The sequence below is a fragment of the Populus nigra genome, chromosome 16, assembly GCF_951802175.1.
Source record: "Populus nigra chromosome 16, ddPopNigr1.1, whole genome shotgun sequence".
In the NCBI taxonomy this organism is placed as follows: domain Eukaryota; kingdom Viridiplantae; phylum Streptophyta; class Magnoliopsida; order Malpighiales; family Salicaceae; genus Populus; species Populus nigra.
This window is the reverse complement of record NC_084867.1, coordinates 9,790,496-9,816,029: the sequence shown is the minus strand read 5'-3', so window position 1 is coordinate 9,816,029 and position 25,534 is coordinate 9,790,496. Positions and strand designations below refer to the sequence as shown.

The following is a 25,534-nucleotide window of genomic DNA, read 5'->3' as shown; positions in this document are numbered from 1 at the left end:
AACGTTACTGCTCAGGAGTAATGGGCTGGCACTCGAATCCTGCTAACTTCAATAGCTCTGAATCCCAGAAGTACTCTGCTAAATCTTCATCAACTATGGGGTTTGCACACATGTTTTCAACCATGAAGATACAGTTATTTGCATCTATTGGCTCCGGAACAGCACGATCACAAGGGACCAAAGCATGATCAGTATTATCATTGCCATGAGCATTTGCTTGTCCTTTCTCACCGCGGATGCCTAACAGATCTCCGATTTGCCCCCTCAAACCCACCAACTTTTTCTCTAGAGTTTCAACGAAGTGCAAGAAAGCATCCCCACTTAACCCCTCGATTTGATTTGAAAAACTCTCGGCCAATGCTTCGAGCTTCTTCCTTTTCACCTTCTGTCTCTTCAATCCAAGCTTTCCCTTGACATTCTCTAAATAACCCAGGAGGTTGAACTCACGTTTCTGCATGGCATGAAGTCCTCTGTAGAACCCGATTTCTCTCTTAACCTCTGCTGCATTCTCTGGGTATGTTTCGACGGTGCCATCAGGACCGAAACAGACCATGCAAATCGTGACAGCACACAAGGTCTTAAGCTCCTCTACTTTCTTCTTCAAGGTTGGCTTTCGCTTTGAGAAGCTCACTGCTTGGGTTTCTTTGTTACCCTCATTAATCTTTTTCATGAACTTCTCTCTTCTTGTAGCCGTTTTCTGTGATTTTGTAGCCATTGCGTATTGGAAAAGAAACAAAGACAAAGTAGAGCTGATCAGAGCAATAGCACTGGCGAATAAATAGAGAAATCACAGACTTGTGGTCAGGGAAAAGACTGAAATCCGCCTTTTTTTTTTTCCTGTTTCTATTAGGGTTTCTCTAGCTTCCTGCCGACATTAAGAAAAGAAAAGAAAAAGAAAATTCGAAACTGAATTGGCTTTAGATTTTGGCTTATTTGCTTTTCTCAAGGAAAGACAGCATAATTCTTCCTTAATGAATTCGGATTTTTTCTCAAACAACCGATTAACTAACTAAATTCATATTTATTGGGACTTAGGGTTAATTAAGGATTAATTAACTCATAATTGCCATTAATTTCCTAACTGCTAATCTTTTTAATGTTTACTTATTACCATGTCTTTACCACATTTAATCAGTGCTTGCATGAGAAGATCTTCAAGAGATTTAACAGAAGCCACATCCAAAGATTCTTAATTCCAAAGCTAGAGAACAAACATCTCAGTACTTCCATGGAGGTTTTATCATTATAAATCCCTCAAGAGTTAGAATGATTTTACCTTGTAAACTAACAATCAGAAAGAAATTAATTATATAATCTAATGTTTTTAGAAAATGTGGATATGTATTGAACTGAAAATCAAATGAGTATAAAAAAGAAAAAGGAAGGATTTTTAGTCTTATTCAAGAATTCAAGGTTCCCTTGCAAATCTTGAGAATAATTCTGTAATCAAAGCCTTAACATAAAATGCAAAACTTGTCATCTCACAATAAATTATAACATCTTTAGTTTCTTCACTTTCCTTTCCTTTCTTCTTGTTCCTCAAGCTCTGAATAACACAATTAGCAACCAAGAAGCCTCCTTTTCTGTTCTTTCACTGGTCCTTTAAATTTGCTTATAAGAAAATCTTAATCCTAAGTTAACTTTCCGTACTATCTCTATCCAAAATAATGTATGGCCATGGCTCTTAAGGACTTACATTTTGCTTTGAGAGATCATTTCTAGTAAATCCACCTCCTTCTTCACTTCAAAACCCATGAATGGAGTCACATCCGGTTCTGGCACATCCATCTCCAATCTCTTCTCATGAGCAACAGAATCATCACAAGGTAGCTCATCAAGAATAGAATCAACACTGCAGCCCCCCCGAAATATTTTCTCACGAATATCAAAATCCGGGATCTCGTTAAAACTATAGTTTGGAACTAATCCATCATCATTATCTTTGAAAAGGACCAAGTCCCGTGGCAGCAGCTCTGGTGCTTTCATTCTGGTATCATTACCTAGAATGATATCAGTACTAGCAGTAGTTATCCCAAGGCCTCTCCCAGTAATGCCCGAATCTAAGTTCAAGCTCTTGATATAATCTTGCAGAAGGGAGGCTTTTGGATACTTCGGTCGACATTTTCGCTTTGAGTATTGCTTCCTTTTGGTTGCATTCCAATGGTTCTTAATTGAGTTTTCTGTCCTTCCCGGCAACATTTTGGCAATTTCTGCCCATCTGTTGCCTAATTCTGAATGTGCCTGTATCAATACCTTATCCTCCTCTACACTCCACGTATCCTTCTGTAATGAGAATAATCAAAGAGATTATAAGAAATTGAACTGGCATCCTTGTCCAGCTTATGAATATAATGCCAAGACACCCATATACACATGTCATGTATGCATGGTTCATGAGCTGTTGATTTACTTTCTCTAACAAACAGAACTTGGATGTATTCTATTTGCCTTTTTTAGCTCATGCATCAGCAAGAATTGATTAAGAATCTAAGATCTGCTAGCAATGCAGTATTTCTGGGGCATAACTTCAAACATGAAATAAACTCCCGCAAAAACTGCTTTTAATGCCCTAAATTTTATGTGCGATTCTTTTTAAAACAAGTGATGATATATCAAAATAGATATCAGTAATACACATAAAATAACAGAAGGGAAATTGGGAAATCACTCCCCATCACGTTAACCTTGATATTAGGCCTTAGATGGTTGTGCCATCTCTCTCTACACTGCTTTCCTATCCTTCCAGGCAAAATTTGAGCAACATGACACCATTTTCTCACTCCATTCTGTTCAACCAGCTGGATCAGAATCCTGTGTAAACATGCAACATATATAATAACGCCATTGTTGGAACCTAATTAACATGAAAACAAAAACCCCAGGGATGCATGCCTAATTAGAACAAGATATATATGCGTGTACCTATCTTCCTCAGTAGTCCATTGCCCTTTTACTATACTGTTCTTCTTAGGACCTTTCCATGCCTTTCTTGCCGAAGGTAGAAGTGCCCTAGTCTTGTTCAAACCCATTTTCCTTTTGCACTCACTCGTAGCAGCACTCACGCATGAGACTTCATCTGGTACAACAAAACTCACAGGCTTTATTTCTTCGAAATTCAAGGACACATGGCCCTGGTTGGATCCGATATCGTCAATGGGATTCCTTTGACTAGACATGTTTAAGTAGGCACCACTCTGTAAATCTTCGTTGACTTGACCATGTCCATGCCCACCACCTCCATTGATATTACCTACGAATGGCTTGCACTCATAATCATAGAAATCAATATCTGATGGTAACCCGTAAGGAAAAGCATCAAAAGAATCGAAGTTAGACCCAGTTTGGACACCAAAAAATGGATTTGATGCTGAGCCATTAGCATGAAACTGACTGTCATGATCATCATCAAGATGGTCAAAATCTTGAAGAAAGCCTTTTGATGATGGGCTAGCAGGTACTGTTTCAAAGGGAAAGTAGTCTTCTTTCATGTATGGTTTGTTTGACAAAAACATCGGTTGAGAAACTCTTCTGAGGTTGTTGTTCTCAAGCTCCAAGAAATCTTGAGGCTCAATAGTCTGGGTTTGAGACGAGTACTAACTAGTGTAGGAGTTGCCACCTTAATATATAGTGTTGTTATTGCTTAATAGGAGAAGGCAAAAATGCTCTTATGACAAGATCAGTTGAGATCTTGACCACTGGTTTCTAATGATCCAATGGTTGACATTGCATACCAATGCTTAACACTAGTGACCATTAAGCTTCTCTCTGGGGTGTTATTAATTACAAATTCTCTCATAATTCTTAATTTCTTGTTGGAATTACTTAATATTTACATCTTTGTAGGAATGATCAAGTTGGTCAATGGCCTCAAATGGTAGAATCTAACTGATAAGATGGGAACCTTTCTAATCGGATACGTGGCAGTGCACTATTGGTTAGCGTTCAAGATTAATGAGTCAATGCATTAATTCTCCAGTCAACCTAGATATATGCCAATTAATGCATGGTCCTCAAGCTGCATAATGTAAGATGAATCTCTTAATTACTGCATTGAGGAGGAGAATTAATTAAAAGAAGAATTTATTAATTACTCCAAGGCGTTTTGCTTAGCAAATTAATTAATTCTCTTTGCTTGATGGGATATATTATATATCTGAGGCGAAAAGGATGTAATAAACTCAAATGTAATAACAGTGGAAAATGGTAACAGTTATGTCTCTTTATTTATCGATATTAATTCTTTTATTCTTTGAGGTTATAAAGGGCGTGGTTGCGATTATTTTTTAAAATATTTTTTGTGTTGAAATACATAAAAATAATATTTTTTTTATTTTTTTTTGAGATCATCATATTAAAAAATCCAAAACACAAAAAAATAATTATTTTTTAACAAAAAAATATTAAACTTTTTAAAAATAAAATACAAACCACATTCCCAAACAAATTCTTACTACAAGTTTAATGCAGTGATTCTCTAATCAGTACATGCCCTTGACGTAGACTACTTGAGTTGCAGGAAAAAAAAGAAGCTAATTTCTATATGGCATAGAAATTAGCTTCTTTTTTTCCCTTCTTTTTTTCCCTATATATATATATATATATATATATATATATGGACAGTAATTTAATATGATGATGAAGATTAAGGTATAACATTATCCCTGCAATTTCAAAATGTAATTAATGGACCGGGTCGTAAGAAAACGTTTGTATTTTCCGACCTAGTCAGATTTCATCATTCGGGCAATCAAAAGGTTCGAAAGTTAAAAGGCCTTTTATTTTCTATGAAAGGTTTTTAAACCGGACCCGGTTTTTGGGTGTTCTGGCTCAAGTGGGCTTTGAAAATGTTTCTTCCAAATTAATTATTATTAGTTTTGATTTGCAATTTGAGCCTGACCCGGTTTTCGACTCATAGTTTTCTTTAACCTAAAATGGCCCACAACCCAGATATAGATTGCAATATGGCTGTGAGAAGGCAAATGCTTCAAATAAGAGGATGCAACCATTTCTTTTGAATCTACATTGCAATTATAATTTTTTTTAATATAAGTGAGACAAACTATGCATTTAAAAAAATTATTATGAAATATTTTTTTAAGAAACTAAATAAAAAAGAAACCAATCAAATGATAATTTTTAGAATACATGATGGGGATACTATAAATACCATAAATAAATATGAATTGTTTTTAAAAATAAATAATAAATGGTATTGAAAACTTATGTGTAGATGTTTATGCTTGTTTGCTGTGAAAATTTGTGTTAGAATAAAATATTTTTAAACCAATTTTTATCTTATTAAATAAGTGGTAGGATTGTTACCATCTATAAAAAAAATAGTTTTACTTTCTCTTTTCTTTATGCAAATTTTTTGGGTGTATAAATGTAATAACACGTGGCTGTTTGTAGTTAGTAAGTTGTTAGTTGGTCGGTTGGCAGTCAGAAGAGAAGGATTCATTTTCAGGAAACGAGTATAAAGAAATATGGAATCCGCAGCTATTTCTAAGCTTGTGTTCTCATAAAGCTTAAATCCAGGCATACGGAGAAGTATTTGGCTTCTCTGTTAAAACTTAAAAGCAATATGAAGTTGAATCAGACGTCCAAAACGCAACTATGAAGTATTAACTGATGATTTTCTTGAAGGCAACTTTTCCTGGGCCGCTTGTTTTGTTCTAACTTGTCAATCAACTGAGCTCTGATATTTGCGTTCCACAATTAGTTCTGGTCCATCATTCTATACTGTTGTTGTGCTAAAACAAATTACGCTCTACATGAGCAGTCTTGCGATAACAAGTGCAATCTGAAGATGTCTTGATCATTATACACAGTGCAGCCACTTCGTAATCCTTTCCCTTTTAAGAACAAGTAATGATGCAGAAACCATTCCTCCTGCACCCAACAAGGTATAAAACCAACAAAAGATATTCTCATAGCACAACTCCGACCAAACTATCTGACTTCATCTGAAGTTTTAAACGGAGATAACACTGTTGTTGCTTATGATTAAAGCAGAGTTGAGGACACAGATTTAGTATCTGTTTCTTAATGAAAGTGTTCACTAGTAATTTTTTTCTACATGGATAGGATCTCCATTTGAGACTATGGGACCCGAGTGGATATATATCATCAATCTCCATCTTTACAACTTGTGTAGTAGAAAGGAAAACAAACACTGAAAAGACTAATAAAGAAGCATTATTTGGGCCCTCTTGTGCTTAGAGTAGATATAGTGGAGAAATTATATGCTTAGCACTAGCATTTGTACCCTAGCTCATAGGCAGTATCATTCAGAAAGTCCTAGGAAATCCATCTAAATGGCCCTTGATTCTGTATCCCAAGGTAAATGATGCATCGAGGCAGATGGACATGAGTGCTAAAATCTAGTGACATCCAAAGAGACATACACTACTGAAGTCTTAATAATAAAGCACCATACATAAAAGGATGAAGAGAACTAATTACAGCTAACTAGAACTGATTAGAGATGATGGCTGAGAATTAAGAAAGTAACTAATTAGGGCAGAAGAACTCAGTTGATTTATTAGAGTCACATTATAGTTCTACGATGATAGCACCTATGACTTACACAAGTCGAAAGCAAAAGATTACCTAATCGAAAAGAAATGGTCAAAGAGGAAAATATGATAATCTGGAAATGATCAATTCCAAGATTATAAAATGTTATCAGTTAGAAAAGATGGAAAGGGATGGAAAAGATAGCTCCCACCTAGTTATATATGGGCTTGAGCCATTACAAGTTGTAAATGTTAACGCAAAGTTGCATGATGCAAAAGTCGATTTTCCCCTCTACAGCTAGAGAGAATATATTGGATGAGATTCCCCCAAACAAATTCTTGAACCATTGGTGGAATCTTGATAAACATGAACATAATCCGTATAGCTGTCAGAACTTACTCTGAGAAGACTATTTTCTAGGAAAAAAGGGGAGCACTTTAAAAAGACTACTCGGTAAAGCAGTTAGTCTCAAGACAACGCACCTGTTTTCCATTCCGAAGCTGTAAAATGAACACCCGGGCCACAACTGTTCATCTGAATCACAAACTCATACTGCATGGCTTTTTACACTAGTCTACGATTTTAACACCCTAGATGACAACCTGGAAAAGGAAGTAAAAAAGAGAGCACACAAACAAAACAATCCAACACCTGTATATTTGCGTTGCCCTATTACATGAACATGCTCCGTTCTCTATGGTTATGCTGTCAAACGATGCTAATCAGGATGCTCATTTGAAACTAGATCATAAAAGTTTTTAGTTAAGACCCTCAAAGCAATCAAATCTCACGTTTACCAATTCAATATTAACTGCTGTGGTGAAGGGGTCGTCGGGTTGGAAAAGATAAAACATTCAAATCTAATAATGGAGTCACTTCCATAAAGAAAATAAAGAAGGATTCCCAGTAATTAGATGAAGGATGCTGGTACTAGAAGAGCCTCTTTTTTTTTTCCTTATTGGTGCAGAAGTTGTCTCCTTGCTAAGAAAGTATATGATGCAAAGCAAGGAGTGCGTAATTTCTAACAACCATTGCAATCTTAAAAGAGAAAGCAGGACAGTCTTTTTCGTGCTCAAGTTTTACTTTCACATGCATAACTTAAGTGCTTTCTCTCAAGTCTAGTGCTTTTGACCACAAAGTTGAAAGTTCAAATTCGTAGATAAGTCACTTCATGCAAAAATGTTGAAAGAATTGTCTCTGAATTCCCCCTTGCAAGAACCCTCTTCTGCGGGCCTGCAACTGGGCAATGACCTTTTCTAATTCTTTTTCCGGCATTTTAGATCATGGTTGAAGCATTTACCCACAAATTATTGATGCATAACAAGGCTCTTTTGATAGATAATTTCCTTTAGTTTCCACTTCGACACCGTCTAAATGCTTTCCCGGCCAACACAAAAAACAGTAAACAACACTGAAAATAAAAGGGAGGAAGAGGAAGATTCTAGCCAAGAAACAATAGTGCAAATGACATTTTTTAATTATCATATGTGTCTTCTGCCCAGCCTATTGGGAGATAGAGAACAATGAACACTGACAGACATACTATGGTTAGAACCAAGAAGACAAACACAAACCTATAAGATGAAACTTAATTACATAAATTTGACAAACGACCTCTCGAGCGACATACTGACAACTAGACTCACCAGAAATATGAATTTAGCATGATGACGAACCAGGATTGCTATGACCAAGGTTAGAAAGCCCAGGACTAGGAGTTTGCTTTAATTCAGCTCCCTTACCAGTAAATCTAGGGCTCCGGTCAACCCTTGGTTCACTAACACGTGGGCTGTATGCCCTTTGTGAAAGCCGTGGACTATATGAAGATTTCATATTCTCTACTGAACCTGGAGTGGAACTTGTTACTTTAGGGCTTTGTGTGCGGCGGATCTCGCCACGGCTTCGTGTGATAATTTCATCAAGAATTTCCCCATCATCAATATTAGTAGTTCTGGCTTGTGGATCCTGATCCTGTCAGATACATAAAGCTTTGTATATTAGAACCCCAAACTTCAGGACTATTTGAACTCCAATTTATATCAATGTAGTCGGACACCAAGAAGAGTGGATCCTGGAAGACAAATACTTGAATGCACAGAATAATTTGTGTCTGATAAGCTCTGTGATAATTTAGACCTAGTGAATTGCTAGCAAATTGCAAAATCCAAATGGATTTGGCATGGCGCAGATCCAGAACAATTTATCATTAATCAGGAAACCAGCTTTTGCCCAAACCTGAGCTGTATGCATGCCTAGCTGAAAAATGAAATGAAGAACGAATGAGATGAACTTACTTCAAATGTCATGTTGTAAGATACAGCAGGAGCTTCCTCATATTCTGCAGCATCCAAGTCTTGAAGATGGGCTCCTTTGAAAAACTTAGGGAGGACATACTGCCGCACTGGAACAAGAAGCATGATCAACAGTGGGAAAAGGACACCAGCAATTGGAATCCATGTTAAGCCAAAGCATACAAGCAGGTAAACTGTCTGGAACAAAGTGAAGGTGGCAATTGTTTTGAAGGGAACCGTCTCAATGAAGGTAGCATGATAGTCCTCCAACACCCTGGAAAACAGAAACCTGGATTAGACGTCAAATTCTTCTGAAGATTGCCATGGCATATAAATCATCATCATCATCATAATATGGTTATTAAATATGGTTTTATTAGTTATAGAATTATCTTCTTCCAGTAGATTTTAAAACACAAAATCAATATATGCAAAAGTTAAAAGTCAAAACACAGTGACAAAACAAATAAAAAATGGGAGATGCAGATGAGGATAATTAACAGAATATATAAGAGTGCCTAGTTAACAGGATATGGCTGTACGAGCATGCACTCACTTGTATCTTCTGCTTGGAGCAGTAAAAAGCAACAATATCCTCTCCCAAAATTGATTTCCTGGCAAGCTTTCGATGGCCATAAAAGCAAAGTAACCCCAAAGTACTGAGGACGGGATCTTTTTCAGAACAGGCATAGCAGCAACACAACCACCAACCATCAATGCCTGAAGCAGATTGCTGAGACGTTGTTCTTTGACCTCAACTGGTAAAAGATCATCTATATCTTTATCCACATCAAAAACAGTCTCATCAACAGGGGCATCAATGTAGCCAGTACTTGAGGACAGCTGTATTGTAGATTCTTTCAGCTCTTTTAGTCCCTGTTTCAAGTAAAGGTAAGGAAAGAAGAAAAGGAAAACTAAACAAATATTTTGTAAATAAAAAGTCATAGGCAGGCTAATCTACCAGGGCAGATGGCAGTTGATAGACTAATGGAGTCTGCATTTCATTGTATGCTTCTTGCATGCTTTGGTATAATTGACCCAGGTTTGAATTTGTACCCATACTTTTTCTGGCGGTTGAAACAAGTTTATTTCGCAGAAGCTGTGTGAAAGCAAAGAAACAAAGATGATGAGAATCAACAGCGTGTATGATACATAGTTAGAGACATTTATCAGTGTCAAGGAAAAAAAGAGAAGCATTTAAATGCACATCCAGTGTTGAACAAAAGGGAGTTTGAAAACAAGCAAGGAAGCCAATAACACGTAAGTAGTGTTTCTCATAAACTTCCTCCTCTAGAAATACTGATTATTTAAGCCCCTCGCCCATGATTCAGATCATAAAAGGAAAAATGGTTGGACACTCATCTTGTATGTACACGTTAATGCAAAGGAGCAGGTGTGATATGTTCTTCAGTCATGTTATTTTTTAGCATTAAACACCAAACTCAGAAATTTAGAGTAAAGAACTTGGATTACTCCTATTCTCAAAACCAGATATGTATTATACAAATTTAGAACTTGAAAGGCTATTACCTGATGTTTCAGGGTAGCTAAGCTTTTCGTATGCATTGGAGATTGTGGAATTACACCATTTGAAGGAGGAATGCCAATAAGACCACACAATATAACCTGTCCAAAACAAATTCAGCAGAAATGTAAAAAAGAAGTGCCTACATTTCTTCCTGCTTGCTGTGATTCAACCATTTTAGCAGAATCATGATGAGAAAAAATGATGTCTCTGAATAACACACTACCAAAAACCCGAGAAGAAGAAGATCATAGTGATAGGAAGATGGTTTCTTCAAATTGAACTCCTTTTGCTGTGCAAGTTGTGATGCAACACTATGATCAAAGTAGTAAAGCACAGCAATCATAGTTGCAGGAATAAATGCTCCAACTATATATAAAGTAGGCACATTCACCATTTCCTGCACCAGTAAACAAAGTATCAGTACCATTCCAGGACTTGGAGGAATTATTGCACAGGTGAAGCTCTGAATCAAGTTATTGCAAATCTAATATTCAAGGAAGTTTTGTTCAAGGATTCACCTTGATAACTGTCCAATTTGAGTATGCACCAGCAGACCATGGATTTGGACTAAAAAGCCGCCTTGGGATCCCTCTTGGAACATTATTAACTGGTATGTATGATATGGCTGTCCAGACAAGCACCATAAGTGGAACTCCATAATCTGCAATGAATCCTCGTAGCCAACCTTTGAATAAAAATAAATGAAGAAGGGCTGTTAGTAAAGTTTATGAGACACATGTAGTGACCTTTGAGAGTATATGGGGACAGTGGAAACTTTTTCTTCATAGACATGTTAAATTCACCACAGGGAAAAAAAATTCAGACGCATAGAAAGATAGACATGAATCCCTCCCCTTTTAAACTATTTTCAAGAGGCCTTGGTTTGAGAGAGAAAGAGGGCAGGGCTTATGGCCATTACGGGTACCACTAATACTGATACTTATGGAAAAGAGGTAAACTAACCATAAAACTACAAGTTCTTAATTGAAGATGACTGCTGTAAAACACAACCTACAAGATGCAACAAAAGTTTATTTGCCTTTGGACCTCTATTTCATACCTGTACCATAGCGCCAGGATCTAGCCTTACGGCTCCTTAATGCAGTCAGAAGAAGGCCGAAGGACAGAACCAATGCAAACATTCCATTGCCAAATCGCCAAGAAGGTTGAAGTGCAGTCTGCTTAAGATTTTCCCTCTGGGGTATGCGGAACTCCTCAACAACTCCCTATAGTATCAAACCCCAAAGTTATGATGAGAAGACAGTCTATGCAAACTCTACTACATTTTTGAATTATCTAATATAAGAACTTCCAAAAAATCAATTTTTCTTGAAAAATCCGATATACAGTCATTTGGAAACATTTAATTCAGAAGTTAAATGGATTTATGATAAAACGAAGTGAATTCATTAAGAGCGTTCACCTTTATGGCCTGCTGCATAAAGAGCATTGCAATAAGCAGGCCAAACAATTCACCAGCAACACGCGTAAACCTGTTGATTATAGAGCATGCACCCAACACTGCCAGCAAGAAGAGCAACAAAGCTGTCCACACACAAACCCTGAGAACACATAAAGTGAAGGAAATTCTTGAATATCACCAGAAATCCCACCACGCATATCAGCTAAGAAAGTTTGTTTTGGTCATATACCATCCAGTCCAGGCTAAAAAGAGATTAGGCCCCAAATCCTTTCTGTCCTTTGCAAAGTCGAACATAAATGTATACATCAACACTGTTGGCTCAGCGACCCCCAGTATGAGTAGGGGCTGTCCTCCGACAATCGAATGGATGATGCCACAAAGCGCTGTCGATACAAGAGTTTGCACTGCAGTCAATGTTCCATCTGTAACATGTAACCAAAAATAAAGTCTCAGCAGATGACTACTGAAATACTCATGGAAGAGGACAGTGGCAATATAAAAAAGCCAGCCAACCTGTATCTCTTTCTAGCTGTTCCCCAAAAGATATCACAGGAATTGCCGAAGCAAAGAATATATATGTTGTTGGAGCAAGGATCCTAAATGGAAGGACATAATATTGTTGATTATGATTAAAAAAGGATTCAAGATTTCATCTGTTACATTGATCAAAGACAAAAGCTTCTGTTGTGCTCATATTGACATAAATACTCTATTAGTAAATATCACAACCATAGCATCTCATGTGTGTGATTAAATATGTGTAATAAGAGTCACAAACCTGATGCCCGCACGTAAACCACCTTTCCAGTCTTGCTTGTAGCACAAAAGCCTTCCTCTAAGATCATTTTTTATTCCACGTAAAGGAACAAATGTCTCCTCCATGACAACTCAGAGTTTTGGTGAATATAAAAGCAGTGAGATAGATTGAGTTTTGGTTCAACTAACTAATCTATGATAAAACACGAAACACAAGACTCCATCTGGATTTACTACTCGAGAGGCCACTATGAGTAGCTAAACTTGCATAGAAGAAGGTAAAAATGAGAACCTATGGGCAGAAAGACAAGTAACAAAAGCAGGAACATAATCCTGAACTAAACATTTTGGAGATATATATATGTATGTATATATAATTCTGTAAGTAAAATATAGAGTAAAAGATTCTTACATTTCTAGGAATATAGAAAGAATGATATTGGTATATTTGCAATCAAGAACAAAAGAATCGTTTAGCAATGAGTCAAATCACCTAATTAGTTAGTTAAGAATCAATGATACTAGCGAACAGAATCCATAGTGAAATAAAAAGACTCTGAATTAACGGAAAGAACAGATACTCTCCATATGCACAGATCTTCTTAGCGTTTGATTTTAATGAGATTTGGATGCATTAACACTGATTTCTTTACTTCATTATCAAGAAAAGCTTCCTGTTCATCAACTAAGTCCCAACAAAAAGCACACTAACATAACAGAATGCAGTTGAAAGATTCAAATTACATGTTACAATTATGAAAAACTAAACAAATTTTAGATGGTGAGGGGCTCAGACAACAAGAGCAACCAAACTAACGAAAACCCATGACCAAATACTGCATCTTTCAACTTTTTAAAACAAATTTAAGGCAAATGGGCATTAACAGAAGGGGACATCAACCTTAAGAATCCAAGAAAATGGACTACACAAGAAAAGATTGTACTAACGAGAACCCATGATTAAAATCACAAGAAAACTGATTTAGAACAGCGGTAAGCAAATGGACATCAACAAAAGAAGGAAAGAACCAAGAACAAGACTTTAATCAAGATCACATTATTAAAAAAAGACCCTTTAAAGCAACAAAGGAAACTCTTTCAAAGATTGCAGTTTCAGGGTACAGTTACATGACCTGAGAGAGCAAAAGAAGAAAACGACGACAGAGGGAACAGCTACAGAGAAATGAGGGCTGTAAAATGAACAGACGTGTGTGTGTGTGAGAGAGAGCTGAGAGAGTTTTAGCAAGCAGAGAAGGTGAAGAAGCAATGGAAGGACTCTGCGGTGAATGAGTTGAGACTTGAGATAATGTGTGGTGACTAAGCATAAATATAGAAGCCTCTTTTTCCTGGTCCTCCACAATAAAACAAAAACATATGAGGGACTTATGTAAGAGGGAGAGAGACTGTGTAGGGGAGAGAGAGAGAGGGAGAGAGAGAGAGAGAGAGAGTAATACTCTCAAGTCTTAACGCTAACGGTTGGCCTAATTTTCAAATAAAAATAATTATAAAGAGAGAAATATTTGGAATAATAAAAAAACAACATCGACGTGAATAATGCCAATTTTCTAAATCTCAATCTTGTGTTTAATTTTTATTAAAAAAATAATTAAATTCAAACTTATAACTATTTGATCATTAAAACTCTGATACCATATAAAATAATTAACTCAACCCTATAGTTTAAAGCCTTAAACTATTAGGTGAGATACTAAAATATGATTTATATTATTTTTTAATAACTAAGAATGTAGATATCTTTACTATAGAAATTGGAGAAAAGGATGGATGTGTTTGAAAGTGTGGTAGATATTGTTTTTCAAAATGCCTTTTATTTTGAAATGTATTAAAATAATATATATTTTTTATTTTTTAAAATTTATTTTTGATATCAGCACTTCAAAATGATTTAAAAACACTAAAAAATAATTTAAAGTATAAAAATTTAAATTTTAACAAAAAAAGTTCAATCTCAATACCAAACTAGCACGATAAAATTAAAATAACATTCCATTGCGTGTAGTTTTCGATCCAAAATTGGCCTAAATGATTTCTATTCTTTCATTTTATTTTATTTTTTTGTAATTTTCAATGTTTTTAATTTGGATTCCTTTCTCATCCTTTTGCTCTCTTGTCATCTAAACAATTAGATGAATGATAAATCATCCACACTTTCTTCTCCCAATCCATAACATGGCTACTCTCAGATTTTTTTTAGGTGAATTTGGTTCCATCACATAAATCAACTTTCCAAAAAATAAATAAATTCTTTAATGAATCTCATATTTCCACTGCGATTTGTAGTGGCTAAAAATAGCATCAATTCCATCATTTTTCCAAAACTACAATTATCCTAACATCACGCATTGCTTTTTCCCTAATGAGACAAGTGAAAAGCTAAACACCAACGCATGGTTATGCCTTGTTAATTACCACTGGGTTGAAGAACAGCACCCAGACTGCAATATATATATATATATATATATATATATATATATATATATATATATATATATATCTTATTGCATGCCATCATGCATGAGAGGTGAGAATTGAATCTTGGGTGTGAAATTTCGAGAGGTTGAAGAACGACAAAACAGTGATGCATCTGCCAGCAAGAAAAAGGACTGAAAACACCAGGATTAAGGATCAACTTGGTCAAGATGATATACCAAAACTAGCCTTACTGCCGGGAGAAAGAGAATGTTGCTCGAGAGTCCGATATATATTGTTTTTTAAAGTATTTTTTATTTGTAAATATATTAAAGTATTTTTATTTTTTTATATTTTAAAAATTATTTCTAACATCAACACATTAAAATTATAAATAAATTTTAAAAAATTAATTTTAAATAAAAAAATTAAAATTTAAAAAAAAGGTCATTTAGAACGCAGTATCGTGAGTTCTGAACACTTTCACGAAAGAGAAAGGAACCTTTACTGAAAAAGGAAGGAAATCCTTTCAGGTAAAAAGTTGCAACATCCTCACTGATCTGCATATATAATACGTACTCCTAGCTTTATTTAGTATTATCACCATGCCCATTCATCAACTGCAGAGCTCAATTTAGATTCTTTAATCAGCTTTACCTACTTCATTATGTTCATGACCAAGGATACTCAATATATATATTTTTATTCATCCATCATCTTCTTCAAGGAGTTTTTTTTTTAGAGTACCGTAGTTGTTGGTTTTAAAAGTGTTTTTTCTTATAAATATATCTATTTTTTAAAATTTATTTTTAATATTAACATATTAAAACAATAAAAAATATTAAAAAAATTATTTTTTTAAAAAAACTTGAATTTTAACCGGGTTCTATTTGAGCCGCAATCCTAAACAAAATTTAACATGAGAAGACCGGTTGTTCTGACTTTAATGTGGAATAATTAAGTTATCATCACAATAAAAAACAAATACATTCCATCTTGGACTATTTTTTTTTATTATTTAATGAATGGAATACACAAAGTTTTTTTTTTTTTTTTTTAGAAATTAACCTAATAAAATTTTGGGTGTCTGTTGGCCTTTGAAGGCTAGTTAACCTAGTCTAGGTGGTCTACTGGGTTATGCGTGCCCCTTACAAAAAGGAAAAATGAATTGACAAAAAGAAATGATGATTTACACGTAACTCATCGCCAGCATGCTTGTCGAAATTCCCAGCAATACGACAACATGTAATGTGTTTTCGAGTCAATTTCCATGGAGGGCAGGGTATCCTTTCAAGCGGTCCAACATCAAGCATTGGTAACTTGTCACTTTGGTAGGAGATTCATGTCTTCTTGTGATTTGAAATTGTATATTTGGGTCTGGTTCCGGAATATTAACCAAAACTACATGGTAAGGTGTGAGTTTTCTTACTGTAGCTATAGTTTAATATAAATTATTACAGTGAAATTATTTTTTTTATCTTTAGTTAAAAAAAAAAAGAAAAGCCTTGAGCATGGGGTGCTTGGGTGTTTTTTACTGGTTTATTAGTTATTAAAAGATAGTCTAAGGATGTTTAGGTCTTTTTCATTTTATTTGAAACTTAAAGTTATTGACCAAGAGTTTTTTTTACTTTTCATAAACTTTTAAACAAAAAAAATAATTCTTTATCACCGGGTTTTTTAGTTTTTCTATTATTCATGTACAATTAAGGTATATTTTTGGTCTTATAAAAGACAAAAAATAAGTTTTGTATTTGAGGTATTTTTGTACTTTCACATGGGTTTTTGGATAATTACTAAGGTCATAGAGGCGTTTTGATATTCTCACGTTGACTTTTTGATTTTTTTTAATTAAAAAAGCTGCTAGCATTTGCTTGGCACGTGTTAGTGAGTTGGGTGATGTCTGTCCTATTCAGGCAGCGCGTGTGACGCCATCTAGCGGCCAAACATGACCTTCTGTCATCTATTTGGATACATCATCGTGTTCTCTTTCACATGGTATAGCGCATGATAACATATGGTGGTCGGAATGTCGCTGACAATCGTTTCTTTTTTTCTCCCTTCTTTTCTTTCTCTTGCCAGGTAAATGGCACAATTGTTTTTTTTCTTTTTAATTTCAGTCCTTATTCTTTTAATTTCTTATTTTATTTTTATTCCTTTTATAGAAGTTTTGTTTTTTTTTCTCAATTTAGTTCTTCAATTACAATTTCTCATATGTTTTGTTTTTCATTTCGGTCCTTATTTTTTTGATTTTTTTTCCTTGGCCTTTTTGTTAAAGTTTTTCTAGCTTTCAATTTCATCTTTCAATCAACGTTTTATTGTTTTATTTTTTCTAATTTGACTCTCTTGTTTTTCCTTTTATTAAAGCAATTTTTCAATTCAATTTAACTCTTCAATTGAAAATTTTTGTTTGCCCTCTTATTATTATTATTATTTATTTTCACTATCACTTTTTTTAGATCATTTTGTGTGATTGGTTTTTTTTCCTAACTTCATCTTTTGACATTTGATTTGTTAGGGATTTAGCTTCGTGTAATCTTATCGTTCTGCATTAGTTTTTTTTTAAATATTAGTTTTGTAATTTTCTTCAATTTATTTTTTATGTGTTTATCCTAATTTCATGACCCATGGGTTTTGCATGCTTTTTTTTAAAATATAAGTTTTTTTTTAAATTGTTTTATTTGTGTTTGATTTTTCAAGATATTATTTTAATTCATCTATACTTTTTTTTGCTTTATACAAATGAACTTTATTTTTCAAAATAAAAAATATTATTTTTTAAATAATATTTCTAATGTGTTTTGCCTTGTGTAATATTTTTTTAGGGTATGAGTTTATTCCGTCAGTTTTATTCGTGTTTATCTTTTAGGTCACATGTTTTTTCTAGTGTGAATTTATCTTTTATTTATTTAAATAAATAAGTTCATTGAATACATTTGGGTGAATGTCTCATTTTCTGTGATTGAATATCTTGATCTACATTCATCTCTTAATTTTTTTTATTTTTTTTTATTGTTAATGATTTTTTTTATTTATATAAATGGTTATAGATTTATTTAATTAGATGTTTACATATATTTTTTAATTTACACTTTGAATTTTTATGTGAAAAATCATACTAATGATATTTTGTTTTTTAAACAAATTATAACCTGCAATGAATTGCTAGTTAGATGGCTAGTTTGTGTGTATTATTTAAAGAAAACATGATAATAATAAATTAATTAACGCCAGTGCTTTGTAGGGACAAATTTAGAGGAGGTCAGGGAAGGCCTTGGCCAGTCCAAAAATGAAATAATTTTCTAAATCCCTAATTTTACAAAAAATTCATAGAAAAATTGTTAACCTCGACTATCCCTCACCCTTTAGAAAATGTTAACCTCGACTGTTCTCTTTTTCTTTCTTTTTTTTTAAGAAAAAAAAAGAAATAAAAAATAAAAAGAGGAGACACTGTCTACAATTTACACTGGGCAGTATTAATTGAATATTATTTGTAAATTGTTAGATTAAATTTGTTATAAATTATAGTTTGGATGGAGAGCAAAAGGCGGGTAGTCATTCCAATATTGGAATCCAAATCTCATATTGCTCAACTAAAATGTAATGTGACGTTATATTTCGCTGTCAATGCGAAACGTCTAACCACATGTTTTTTAAGTATACATTCTCCTTTCAATGCCCATCATGAAATTATACACAATGCCCTTTTATACATTTACATGATGTTAAAATCTAAAATCAAGTGTCAAAAGTGAAGTACTCGCAAAACTTCTTGTGTTTTGGTTTGGATGATATGCTTCTATCGAAGTGAAGCATTGTTCCATCACACGAAAGTTATTAAACTCGATCACGTTTTGATCGAGTTACAAGTTAACCCGTCTGGTCACTTGAGTTTAACCAAATCAACTCCCACTCAGTTTTTTTGAAACCCAACTCGGGATAGGTCGTAGGTTGATCTCGATAAGAAAATAAAAATACCACGTTGGAATAGTCCGTTGGTGAGTGAACACCATTCCATTGACAATTTATATTGCCGAAGGATTTACCAACAGAAACACATCGTCAAAAAAGTTTTTTCATGGATTTGCTACCTGTTACATTTTTATCGGTAATTGGTAATGTATGTTGTTATCCACTTTTGACCCCATAAAAAATCAAGAAAAAAAAGAAAAAAAGAAAAATAAAATCCAAAATACAAGAGGATATACATGAAAAAAGCCTAGAAAATTGTCCAAGTTGGTGGTGAAGGACTAAAATGACAAGTAAAAAAGTTAGAGGACCAAAATGTATTAGATTGGAAAAATAAACAACCTAGTTCTGATTGAAAAATGATCTCATTGGTAAAAATATTTTTATTTGAGGGTAAATAAATACAAATTTGGATTGATTCTCGGCTGATTGAGTTGACACTTTCAAACAAATAAATATGAAGTTACAGTTCTCCAAATTAAGCATGAATGGATCTAATCGAAAAAAGGTAAGGGATGCATGCCTTTGTTTGCAAGCAAAAGAAAACCACTTAGGCAAATTTGTTACAAAACCACCATCCTAAAACCATTGAAGGAAAAAAGTTCCAGCTGCTAACATTTGTCAAGAACCTATTCATTTTGATTAAAGGGTTAAGCTTTAATCAATTTATGTTTGAATCTATCAAGAACCCTAGTAAAACCCTATAAATACCCCCTGAAAAATAAAGAACAGAGAAAAGATAGAGAGGGGAAAAACATGGAGAAACACACTATGAAAAGATCCTGATGTGAAGGTTCAAGAGCTTAACATAGAAGGTCTAACAAGCTTCGAAAAGAAAAGATAATGAAAGGGTAAGAAGGAAAGAATAGAGAAGGAAAACAACAATCTATAGCCAACAAGCTTGAAGAAGGTATAACCATGTAAAAGTTCAAGGGTGGAGTCCATTCATGTTTTCTTAACTTCTTTTGATGTTTTTTTAGCTTATCTTTCATTTTTTGTTTGATTCTGGTGCTGGAATAATCTGATATTTTTTTTGTTGAGTTTGTTTTGTTCTTGTTCTTGTTCTAAACATGTTTTAGATTGCTCAAGCTTTCGTTATGATAGTTTGTTTTAGCTTTGATCAATAATGTGTTAGAAAGGTTTGCACTAAAGACATGATTGTTGGTTTTTATGCTTGGTTGATTCTGTATTTTTAGCCCAATAACATGTTAATGATGTATTTGAGGTATTTTGATTGGTGTTTGAATTTTTTTGTAATAAATCAATAAGATACTTTTGTTTGTGGGTTAAAGATTTTGGAAGCATCTTGATTAATTTGATGTCTTTTAATGCAAATTTATGGTTCATACAAGTATGTTTTGGCATATAAATGTTAAAAATATCAAGTTTTGAATCCAAATAGCATGAATATGTTTACTGTTTAGCTTTGGTAGTTTTGAACTTTGGAACTTTTTGCATGATCTTGATGTTTTGATATTATTTGTTAGTTTTTTTTATTCAAATAAGTTTGTTTATGATAATATGGGTTGTTAGGGTTAAGAGGGCTTGGTCTAGAGGCCTAAACGATCAGTTCTGGGTTTGACAATATGCTTGGTTTTCTGAGGGAAAAAAATATGGGTTTCTTCATGTTCTTTCTAAGAACGTTGCCTTAACTATGTAATTCTGACTTATTTTGGTTCATTTCTTTGTATCTTCGCTTTCGTATGACATCATTAGTCAATAATATAGGGTCTTCATGCATCAATAACAGTTTTGGGAGGGGGGGTTTAATGTAAAACCGAAACTTATTTTGACAAAATTATATTGATTGTTTGATAATCGAAGCAAATGGATATCAAAATTATTCTTCCTGGAATGATTTCGAATAAAACCCTATCGTTGATTGCATGAAAACTTGTCTGGATTGAGATTTGTATTTGTTGGGTTCTTGATGAATGTTTTTTATATTCTTCAAGATTTGAGTGTTTGATCTGTTTTTCTGAGAAAACTTTTATGTTTTGGGTAAAATTTCAACTTTGGTTTTGTTTTAGTTTAAATCATTGTTTTGGTTTAGTTTTTGGGTCAAACCCTAGTTTTTTGTTCGGTTCATGGTTAGACCAGTGTCTTTGGGTCAACCCTTTTAACTTTGTTTTGGATCAAGTACTTAAGAATTTGTTTGTTTAGACAAATTTTTTTGTTAAGGAAGTTTTGGCCTAAGGTGGTGTTTGGCAAACACACCTTTAAGTCTATTTTTGCAATTTTCTAGGGAGGAAAATGATGGTTTTGCCAAACATGGCCTTATAAAAATAAATAATAAAAATAATTTTTATTAGTAGCATACGACCTAATCCTTACAAAAAGAAATTGCATTTTATTTATAAAAAGGAGAGAAAAATGTTTATAGCATTGTTTTAGAATTTTTTAAAAAAGTTTTTTTCTTTTTGCTTTTTTTTTTGGAATTTACAACAGATTTGTAAAATTCTTTAAGGTTTTAGCTAATATTTCAATAACTCTAAAAATTTTAATTCCTGAGAATTAATGATTAACATTCTAGTATAAATATTAGACCTGCTGGTAGGCTGATATTTAAATACAAGGAGTTGACTAGAAAATTCTCATAATTATTTTGGATATTCATAAATTTTAACTGAGAGTATTTTTTTATCACAATATACAAGTTGTGGAAAATACTTTCACCTTCTAGGATAGGTGAAATCTGTTAAGGCACCTACATAGATTCTTCTTATAAGAATTTACCTGGACATACAAGCCATAATAAATTTGAAATGCCAGATTTATTCATGAGCGTAAATTTTTGTTCAGATTCATAGACGGATCACTGGTTAGAAACCCATCAACACATTTAAACCACATCCAGAACATACAATGCAGCTTACCTCATGTAAGATGTGCTAGGAGTGCTAATATCTTCCCTGACCACAACTAGTCTCTTATCCTGTAATTTCATATAAGACCAGTCCACCTAGGTCTCCTAATAACTCTAAACCAAACAATTAGGTAGCGACTCTTTGATCCTAACATTGCAATGCTGCGTGCATATATGCGACAATGCCAATAAAAATAACGATGGAATATTGACACCAAAAAAATAAAATACACCGACCAATTTTTGTCGGCCATTCCATCAATAATTAAATTATAAATAAAATATTTCGTTGTTGATTTCATTAACAAAAACTAAACATCACCGATGGAATAACCGACAAAACTTATGACCTAGTTTTCATGGCTAATTATGTTAGAAAGTTCTAAAACTTCAACAATTTTATAACTTTCTAACAAAATGGCGCCTATATTGCCGACATAATCATCGACAAACAAAAAAAATTCATTGATGATTCCATCAAAAGTTCATTAATTTCTTTTTGATTTTTTTAATTGTTAATTGAAAAAATCACAATAAAATCAAACATTATCAATTTTATTGAACTTCAAAATTTTATTAATTTAAAAAATAATTTTACAACAACAAATGCATCACTACACAAATGAAAAGCATAAAGATATAAAGCTATATATTCCATCATTTCCCCCCAATTCTTCATATTCTCTTCTTCTAACCTTGCTTTCATTTCTTATTCTAATTTGGCTACTCGCTTTTCAACCTATTCTAGGACCCTCACTTCAAATTCCAGCATCGACTAGCTTGGATCAGAATGTCGTAAGCCTAGAGTTGAATCAGTATAACCTGATCTCATTTCCCTGGTTGATGTCACGGGCATCCCATAACCTAGTATCATGAAGAGGATGGGTGAAAAAGTTTTCTCCATGTTTTTCAAACATTGTAACGTTATATGTTTTTTTTTTAAAAAAAGTCAATTATAATTACAAAAAATATAAGAATTACAAGAATTAAAAAAATTTACAATGAATGCTTTTGCTTTGCTATCTACAACCTTCTTCACCTTTTTTCTCATATTCGTCTTTTATATATGAGTTTCCTCATATAATTTCATCAAGTAGACTTGCGCCGAAGTTGTTGTTCCTACAAAATAAATAAGTTGTTAAAAAATCTAACAAATAAACAATAAATTAAAAATTATAGAAAAATAATTTAAAAATTCTTACCAAACACTTTGTATGGTTGATTAGTCGACTGAGTCTTGAATCGATCCTTGAAGTCGGGCCTAATTTAGTAACACTGCATGATACTATAAAAAAACTCATATCTATGAGTAAACTTGTTAACTCACGACCCCCCACCCCACCCCACCCCACCCTAACTAGCCATGTCATGTTTTAAATCTGAAGTGATCGACATGGTGGAGATAGAATCCATAGCTAATGAAATATCATTTTTCTTATTAATGGTAAATCTTAAAAAAAAAAAAAGACGGAGTGCTTAATTATGTCATATGCTTAGCTTGATATCTTCATGTCAGTTTGGTATTGTGGCTGAGTTAGAAAAAAACATATTAAATTAAAAGTATGTATTTAGTAACTCTTTCAAAACTATAGTTTTGAAAACTCAATATATTTAAAACATTAGTTTTGATAAAGCCAAAATTTGGTGCTTTTTCAAGACTATAATTTTATATGCAAACCATAGTTTTGAAAACACAATCATAAATGAAACCAATTCATGAGAAAGGAAAAAAGTCCCTCGGCTTGCTCAAATTTCAGGAGCTATATATAACCTCGTCCTAAATAATTTTAATTTGTTTCCTTAATATTTAAATTTTATGGTTTTTTTTATCATTTTAAAATTTTTTACATATAATTTCTTTATCCATGATACATAAACTTTTAACACATGACATTCAGTATAGCAGATTCAGGGTGAAGGAAAAAAAATATAGAATTTATATAATTAAAACATAGAATCGATAAAATAATAAAAATATAGACAAATATAATATCGTACATTAACAAACAATGTAATCAGCCCCATACTTAAATTCTCATAAACCACCCATGAATAAGGATGGTAGTGGGTTAGGTCAATGGGATGATTTTTTTTATACACTACAACCAAGAACTTTAATATTTGATATGTATACAACCAGGTGTGTCAAGTTGGATGAAGGATGAAGTAACTCTTCCACCAATTAGGATATACGATTCCATCCAAAATTTTTAATCCCTAATATATTGGTTGGATCCAATTCTCTATTATAATTAAATTTAATTATTGTGTTTGATTTGAGTTCAATTGATAAATAAATTGAATTCATATGTTTGACATCATTCACTTGATGCAATGGATAGAATCATGGTACACCCTTTTAATGGTGAAGCCTGGAAGCAGTTTAATAGGGTGCATCTTTAGTTTTCAATGGAACCATGGAACATATGGGTTAGGTTATGTATAGACAGATTCAATCCCTTCGGGTCATTTGTTACACTATATTTTTATTAGTCGGTGATACTTACGACTTACAACTTGCCACTGAAAATGTGTATAAGACCGGAGTTCATGTTCTTATCTATGGTCATACTTGATTCTAACAGTCTAGGTAGGAATATAATATTTGTCTTCGATCATTAATTAATAAATTGAAGCAGTTGTGACCATTCTGAATTTTGATGTATGATGTCTTGAGGAAACAAAAATTTTAAATGAAGGCAGCTTTAATAAGGACTATCAATGATTTTCTTATATATGAGATGATTTTGGTTGGAGCACGCATGGAAAATTAACTTGTCTATATTGTATGGAAAATAACAAGGCTTTCATATTAACAAATGGTGGTAAATTGTCTTTTTTTTTTTATTGCCATCGAAGGTTTTTGCTAACTGATCACAAGTACAAAAAGAACATAAAAGGACTTCTTTGTAGGTAGAGTTGAAAAGGATGTTGCACCGCTGGTATTGTCAGGTGATGAATTGTATGATGTGGTCTTGCAGTACAACGATATTGTGTTTAGTTTCCAATCCGGTAAGTAGAAGTTTCTTGGTTTTGGTGTGCCTTGACCCATAATTGAATAAAGAGAAGTATTTTTTGGAAACTTTTTTATTGGAAGACTAATATCCTGTATTATAATTTGGATGTCATGAATATCAAAAAAGACATGTTTGAAAACATTCTTAACACGATGATGGATGTGAAAGGGAAAACAAAGGACAACATGAAGGTTAAAATGTATATACCTTTATTTTGTAACCGTAAGAATATGAAGTTGATTTATAATGGGTCATGGATCGCAAAGCCCAAAGCCAGCTTTGTCTTAAAAAAGAATACATAGTTACTTGTTTTTCAAAGGCTTAAAAATCTGTATTTTCATGATGGATATGCTTTAAATATGTCTATATTGGTGAATTTGTAGGATGACAGATTGTATGAAAGGAATAGTCACGATTGTCAATGCAAACATTCAATCAACTTGTTTATTGGGACTTATTTCCAAAAGGAATATGAGATGTATTCACAAAGGCCAGTCACTTTTTTTAGATATATATATATGCTTTACCAAGTTGCATGCCCAGCCAATGAAAAAGCTTGAAATGAAAATCATCCAAACAATCTACAAACTTGAAATGATATTTCCTATATATTTCTTTAACTTAATAGAGTATCTACCTATACATTTATTGTTTGAGAAAAAAGTTGGAGGATTACAAATGCATCCTAATTAATATATATTTTTTAATTTAAACCATTCATTTAATTTCATAGAGGTACTT

At 33.2% G+C, this 25,534-nt stretch overlaps 3 protein-coding genes across 3 annotated transcripts; all 3 read right to left on the bottom strand.

Annotated features, from left to right (window-relative positions):
• Positions 1-4: 4 nt before the first annotated feature.
• On the bottom strand, positions 5-715 carry LOC133676072 (agamous-like MADS-box protein AGL103). Its single transcript, XM_062097645.1, has one exon. The coding sequence runs from the start codon at positions 713-715 to the stop codon at positions 5-7; it is 711 nt and encodes a 236-aa protein (XP_061953629.1).
• A 972-nt stretch (positions 716-1,687) lies between these two features.
• LOC133676071 (transcription factor MYB98-like) lies at positions 1,688-3,488 on the bottom strand. Its single transcript, XM_062097644.1, has 3 exons — positions 2,923-3,488; positions 2,685-2,811; positions 1,688-2,283 (listed from the first exon to the last, which is right to left on the bottom strand). The coding sequence occupies exons 1-3, from the start codon at positions 3,486-3,488 to the stop codon at positions 1,693-1,695; spliced, it is 1,284 nt and encodes a 427-aa protein (XP_061953628.1). The 3' UTR covers positions 1,688-1,692.
• Positions 3,489-7,972: 4,484 nt separating this feature from the next.
• On the bottom strand, positions 7,973-13,914 carry LOC133675751 (probable boron transporter 2). The gene is made up of 12 exons (XM_062097228.1): positions 12,537-13,914; positions 12,272-12,354; positions 11,988-12,180; positions 11,759-11,897; positions 11,396-11,561; positions 10,854-11,020; positions 10,559-10,732; positions 10,338-10,433; positions 9,769-9,906; positions 9,364-9,683; positions 8,811-9,081; positions 7,973-8,487 (listed from the first exon to the last, which is right to left on the bottom strand). The coding sequence occupies exons 1-12, from the start codon at positions 12,638-12,640 to the stop codon at positions 8,176-8,178; spliced, it is 2,163 nt and encodes a 720-aa protein (XP_061953212.1). The 5' UTR covers positions 12,641-13,914; the 3' UTR covers positions 7,973-8,175.
• Between the last annotated feature and the right edge of the window lie 11,620 nt (positions 13,915-25,534).